At 39.2% G+C, this 7,274-nt stretch overlaps 1 protein-coding gene across 1 annotated transcript; it reads left to right on the forward strand.

The window, feature by feature from the left end:
• Positions 1 to 4,899: 4,899 nt before the first annotated feature.
• LOC122646698 (aquaporin SIP1-2-like) lies at positions 4,900 to 6,974 on the forward strand. The gene is made up of 3 exons (XM_043840298.1): positions 4,900 to 5,225; positions 5,647 to 5,919; positions 6,631 to 6,974. The coding sequence occupies exons 1-3, from the start codon at positions 4,932 to 4,934 to the stop codon at positions 6,775 to 6,777; spliced, it is 714 nt and encodes a 237-aa protein (XP_043696233.1). The 5' UTR covers positions 4,900 to 4,931; the 3' UTR covers positions 6,778 to 6,974.
• The last annotated feature ends 300 nt before the right edge of the window (positions 6,975 to 7,274 follow it).

The following is a 7,274-nucleotide window of genomic DNA, read 5'->3' on the forward strand; positions in this document are numbered from 1 at the left end:
CTTTTCTTTGGCCCAACAGAACTTGCTTAATGTATCATATCGTTTGAAGTTTGACTTTTGCTCATTGAAATTGAATTGAGGTCGTCGGGTTTTTCCTCAATGCAATTTGTGTTGCCAATTGTGCTTTGTGCATTTGAAGTTGCTTCTACTGTTCAATTGTTTGTTAATTTTGTAGACTATGGTAAACAAAAGCATGAGTGGACAGAAATAATAGAACCTTTGAAGACCGACTTCACTTATGAACTGTTCATGATTATCTCTTGCATATGCAGTGACAAACCATAAGTAGAAGCCTTGGAAGACTAGCGAGTACCAGTAGTTGCACAACCAGAAAACAGAGCTTAATTATTTCCTCTTCTGCTTACTCTACTTTTGCTGCTGGTGGAGATGGTAGAGGCTGAGGTGGGGGCCGAGGCTCTGGTTCAGACTCCTCTGGCCCTGCCAACTCGTCCCCATTTGCTGCAAAAAACCCCTGGTTAACCAGACACTGATGTTGAAGCTAACGATGCTTTCTTTCCTTCTGGATTTGGTCATGACAGAAGTTAACCCATTTCTTCCATCCCAATTCTTCCTTCATTCTCTTCATGGATGTCTGCAGTAAGTCCTCCTGCTGGTCGTGTAATTGTCTGAATTACCCAACCACAACTTGATCCACTCCCATTTAGATCACATGTTCATTAAGGTGGTCTGCAAAAATGACTAAAAACAAATTTGGGCTTATAATAAATAAATGGGTCTTGCCCTATTATGGGTTTTATATTATTTTGATTTATTTTAAATAAAAAGAGGGTCCATAAATGATACCAAATGCCAAGAATGCCCCTAAAATTTCACAACTCCTTTTTGCTGATGACACCTTCATTTTCTGTAGGGCATGTGAGGAAGATTTCTTAACCGTCAAAGCAATCCTTGATTTATTTTCGGACATTACAGGACAAGAAGTGAATTTCACCAACGGTGAAGTATTTTTTAGCAAAAATGTTACATTTCCTTTGACAAAACAACTCTGTGATGTATTGCATATTAGGGAAATGTCCCCCACCTCCCTCTACCTGAGTACCCAACTATGTCACTCCAGATCTAAGCACAAAGGCCTACGATCTGTGGTTGACAGAGTGAAATCCAAACTTTCTACCTGGAAGGCCAACTACCTCTCTTTTACCAGACGAAAAATTCTAATTCAGCCTGTGTTGGCCACTTAGCCTCCACACCATCCTACCTCATGTCATGTTTTTTGTTTCCCAAAAGAACTTGTTTAGAACTGGACTCTATTTACAACCGGTTTTGGCACAATGACCCAAGTGATAGGAAAAAAACTTCACCAAATCAGCTGGAATAAAATATGTCAACCCAGATCTCATGGAGACCTTGGCCTTAGAAAATCTGAGACCCATAATGAAACCTTAATTCTTAAGTTGGGTTGGAGGCTGCTGTCTGAACCATCTTCCATCTGGGCATGAGTTCTCAAGGCAAAATACTTCCCACATCGGTCCATTTTCCATCCTAAAACTGGATCCAAGAAGGGATCGTGGACTTGGAATAGCATTTCCAAAACTCTCCCAGTCCTCAAGCATATGGTCTCAAGACAAATAGGGAATGTTAAGACAACTTCTTGTTGGTATGATCCTTGGATACCAGGGGACACAGGAAACCACTTAACACAAATCCTTTCACAGAATTCCAATTTAAATTTTGTTCATGATTTTATGATTGACCCAAATTGGAATAGGCCTCTTTTACAATCTTGCTTTGATTTTCCTTCTGTTACAAATATTCTCCGCATTAATACTTCCAATCTTGATGATATGTGGACATGTTTTGTTTTAAAAAATGGGAAAATTCTCTACCAAATTAACTACAAAACAGATAACAACAACTATCTTGCCTAATCCCATGGTTAGCCAGTGGTGGAGATTTTTTTGGAAACTCAACTTACATCCTCGATTTAAAATCTTCTTTTGACGTGTCTTAAATGTAGGATTTCCTGTCAGAGAGTCTCTTTCAAAATGGATATCCGTCGAGCCTTCATGTGTTTTCTGTGGCTCTAACAACGAATCACTTTGGCATCTTTTTCTATCTTGTGATTGGACTAAGCGAATCTAGGCTTCTGGCCCGCTTGGATTAAGAACCGAGCACATTACTGCTCCGTCTCTCACCTGTCTGTGTGCGTCCCTCATTGGCTCAAAAGCCATGAACAAACAATCTCTGTGTTGGTTTTTCTCAGTTTTTATAATAACATGTTATTATATCTGGTTTGTAAGAAACAAAGTTATCATGTGTGAATTTAAGGCTGACCATTTACTAGTCATCCATAATGTGTTCCGTTGGATTTCTGATATGTAGTTAACTCCACCATCAGTTGATTCACCTATTCTATCAACACAACACACAACTTTACCACCTTTTACTTATATTTTAACTAACATCGATATGGAATTACCTGATTTACTTGTCGCAGAAGTTTTTGATCCCAAACTTAGAATAGCCAGATGGACATTTTCCCTTTTGATTAATGGACAAAGAATTATAACAGATGCAGGTCGGTTAACATCCCCAGATGAAATGGAAGCAAAGCTGTGTGGCATCATCCAAGGGTGGAAGATAGCAACCACGGAACATATCATCTTAAAAGAGATATGGTGCTGCAACAAAAAACTTTTTGACTTGTTTAGCGCTAAGTCTTTAACCCTAGTCCCCTGGAACGTTATAACTAGTTTTTTGAAGTTTGCTAAACTAACTAGGAACTTTAGTAATCTGACGTTTAAGTGGTGTGACACCTCCACTTATATGTACAAACTTATGTATCTTTTCTAGTCTTCTTTAATAGATGCCCTCTTTCATCAAAAAAGAATTTCAAAAAATAGTTGCCAGTCCATCACACACACAAGTGATAGGGCCTTCCTAGCTAGGACATCAGCAACAACATTGATAGTCCGTGGAATACAAGAAAAGGAACAAGGAACAAGAGATTGAGAAAGCCTTCTGATGTAAGTCAGAGACTAAAGCTGCACAACCAATATGGGGAAGTTTACTATGGCTTTGAATGTACTCCACCGCCTCCTTGCTATCAGTCTCGATACAGATTTGAGAGAAGTTCGATGCAATGGCCATTGTGAGTGCAAGCCGAATTGCAAGAAGTTCTCCTTGAAGAGCAGATCCGAAGCTATGAGGGGCTGAGACAGCCAGTTGAGGATCGCCTGTGTTGTCCCTGAAAATCAATCCCAATCCACCCTTTGATTTTCCTTGCAGTAGTGTTGCATCACAATTAATCTTCATGACTCCATGAGCTGGCGGACTCCACTGCTGTAGAACAGAGTCCGCCAGCTCATGGACTGTTAGCTAATGTAGCTCTGAACATGACCTATCTATCCCTTCACGCCCTCCTACCAGTACCAACATCTCATACCGATACACACCCACCATTACCTATGGATTTCTACCTATCTGGCTATCTATTCCATCCATGGACCAGTCCACTATAATTACTGACGGGAACTTCAATCCTAAAACAAAAAAGGGTGGATGGGCAGCTGTAATTATTTTAACAATCAATTTAATTGCCTTTGCGTATATGGACTTTGGAATGATAGGGTCAACTCAAGAAGTCGCACGACTGATCAGTCGTATTGGTGCAATATCAATAGGATGCCAAGGATAGGAATTTGGATGGAATTTGAAGAAACGGTCAACTGGCTTACTCAACCTGAATCACATCCATGGTCGTGTGACATCTTTGCATTGCTCATCGATACCCTGTCTCTTTTAAGTTCATTTGATTCGTTTTGTTTGTTGAAACATTATTGATGGTATTGTTAATCTACTTTGATAATTTTCCTGAATTATATTTTCACAAAAGACAGTATCTTTTGGTTGGCGGTTCAACATCAACTATAAATTTTTTCCTTTCATTAACCACTTGGTATGCATTCTTGGAAGGTGGAATGAATTTAGGTCGATTTTGTATTTTTGAACGATAAGTTTTTATCATCCGAGAATACAAAATTGACCTAGAATGCATACCAAACACAACCTTAATTTGTCATATGGAAAGAATGGTTTGACAAATTCAACCATTGAAATAGGAAATTGATCACAGATCAATTTGGACAACAAACTTAAAGATTCACACCCTGTCTATAAGCGATTTTTAATTGTTTTTTGAAATATAATAAATTTTCAAAATTTAATAATGACTATCAAATCTAAATTAGATAAGCAATTAGGATACTATGGAACCTATTTATACACACAATTTGTATTATAATTAATAGACCGAGTTTTCCTCCACTCACGGTGAATGAGTGGGATCACATTCACCAGAGGGTGGGAGAGGACCAAAAAAGGTGGTATTTTGAAATATATTACAATCGTAGGAGGGATTTGTGAACCCTATGCTGGTGGGTGAACAATCGTTTATGGGTGGAGAGAAATTTAGTCCATAATTAATTTACTAAGGGATTATTTATTAACTCTTGAAGCAGACTATTTGTTAGATCGGGTCCATTCTTATTATTCAATTAGAGGAGTCCGGACTCCAATTAGAGCCCAACCTCTTTACAAAATCTATTGTGGTTGGGAGGTTGGATAAGCACAAAGCAGAAGCTAAGCAAGTGACAGAGAGACGTGCCTTTTTGGGAATCCTTACGGATATTTCTTCCCATCTCAATCTTCATTCTTCACTCTGATAGTCTGATCCTTGATCCTTGCAAGTTAGAAGTTGGAAATTGGAAGTGGTAGAGGTCTTTCGCACGAGAGAGAGAGAGAGAGAGATTTTTTATTAAGAATCTCTCCGTCTGTCAGCGCGGTCAATTTCGGTCGATACTCGGAGGATTCTTCATCATCTGCTTTTTTTTTTTCTTTTTCTCGGATAAGAAGAAGAAGAAGAAGAATACAAAGTATAATTTATTAAATAGAAAGGGAGAAGAAAAGGGATGGGTGTGGTCAAGGTAGCTATCGGTGATGCGGTGTTAACTTTCATATGGATGTTCTGCGCATCCACACTCGGGATCTCCACCTCCATTATCCAAAATGCGCTAGGATTCCAAAGCAATGCGTCCGGCCTCGTCATCACCACCTGCCTCATTGCCTTACAAGTCTTTGTCTTCACCTTGCTTGGCGACGCCATGGGAGGCGCCAGCTTCAATCCCACTGGCACTGCTTCTTTCTACGCCGCCGGCATCGGTGATGACAACCTTATCTCAATGGCCTTGCGCTTCCCTGCTCAGGTTTGCTTTCATTTTCATTTTGCGCCTCCCTTGTCTTCTCTCTTTTCTTTCCTTTCCTGATTTCATTTCCTTCTGTTTGGGCATTGATATTGCTGCTTCTTTTGCTTCCGCTGAGAGCCTGTCCCAGGTGGATATTTGGGGTTTGGGATTTGATATTCATTTGGGCTCTGTATGGGCAATGGATTTGATTCTTTTTGTTTTGAATTCCCTTTGCTCTTTCCTTGAATGTCTACTTTTAAGGTAGAAGAAAGTTTTTTTTTTTTTTTGAGAGAGGGTGGGGGGTGGGTGGGGGCGGAGATGGATTTTTCACGAAGCGAAATTTTAATAATTTTAGACGCAGATTTGCGTTCATGTGGAACGGAAAAGATTGAACAATTGAAAAATCGCAAATAAAGGTTACCTTTCTGGTGAATGTGAACAGGCAATTGGGGCAGTGGGCGGTACCTTGGCAATTATAGAAGTGATGCCGCCGGAGTACAAACACATGCTTGGTGGGCCTTCACTGAAAGTCGACTTGCACACTGGGGCCATCGCCGAGGGGGTCTTGACCTTCATTATCAGTTTTGCCGTCTTATATATAGTGTTCAAAGGTCCGAACAACCCACTTTTAAAGGTTTCAATGCTTGCTACGTCGACGGTTGCACTGATTGTTGCAGGATCTAGTTACACTGGACCGTCTATGAATCCTGCCAATGTAAGTAGTTCCCTTTATTTTGCTGCCATTAACTTACCCTTCATTCTCCTGGTGACTAAGTTGCCACATGTATGCATCACTGGATAGCTCTGTTTACCATTTTCACTGCACCATCCTTTTGAATGCTGCCTGTGACTGGTCCTTTCTTTTTTCGAGCCATTGGCTTACAAATTGTTCAGCTGGATCCGATCATTATCTTATTTTCATGTAAAAATTGCCATGAGTTTGGACAGCTTAGTAGCTTTGTTGTTGTTTTTCATTTCATGCTTAATATTTATTCTACAGAATTCGGAATTTTGTATATTAATAAATTGGACACATCTATTGATTCTTGTCATCTCAACTGAGCAGCATTATTCTTACTTGTGTAGCAGTTCATATATCAAATTATCAATTATAAACCATGAGAACTTTTCTTCAACACCAACCAAAGTAAATAACTGGATTGAGTATTCTGATAAGCTTTTTGGACTTGAATCACATTGGGCGGAAGTTTTTGTGACTGTTGGATCTTGAAAAATTCTGCTATGTCAAACAAAAATGGAATATTTTTATGTTCCATACTACATCACCATAAACTTTTTTCTTTTTGGATAGAAAGAATCACCTTGTTAATGAACTGTGCTTTTGTACTGCTGTGATGCTTCTTTATTTTCTGATTTTTGAAGATACCAAACTTGATATAACTACTGCAAGGTTTTATACATGCAGGCCTTTGGTTGGGCATATGTGAACAACCGCCACAACACATGGGAGCAGTTCTATGTTTACTGGATTTGCCCTTTTGTTGGAGCAATTCTGGCTGCTTGGGTCTTCCGGGTTCTTTTCCCTCCTCCAGTCAAGCAGAAGAAAGCATGAGAAGGCAAAAAGAGTACATTATTTTGTCAATTCTGTGTCAAGTGCTTTTATGTGTTACCTGTTTCTCTGTTACCATTTCTGCTGTTAGCCCTTACCAGTCTATTTTCAGAGTACATTCAGTCTGTGGGCAGTTCAGAAATTTTTTTTTCATCTTTTAGTTCTACTACTGTTGCATAAGTTCATTACATCTGTTTGGGCAGATATATTGTCGTTTGAAACAAATTTATGGAATTTAATTCATAAGATTTAAGACTTTCTGTTCTTTCAAGCTGCGGGTCAATATTTATTAGCAATTAAACATAGTTCGGTGTCATATTTTAACTTTTTTTTAAAATAAAAAATACTGAAATGCCAGCACTAACTCTTGGAAAACCAAATGTTAGCTTGGTTCTGCTGGCTGGGGTTTGTGCCATTTAGTCGTTCCAAGTTAGATTTAAGTTGAGATGGCAACACATAAAAAGGGCATACCCAGTGCACGAGGCTCCCGTCACTACAGG

Source organism: Telopea speciosissima, chromosome 11, assembly GCF_018873765.1.
Source record: "Telopea speciosissima isolate NSW1024214 ecotype Mountain lineage chromosome 11, Tspe_v1, whole genome shotgun sequence".
NCBI classification, from domain to species: Eukaryota; Viridiplantae; Streptophyta; class Magnoliopsida; order Proteales; family Proteaceae; genus Telopea; species Telopea speciosissima.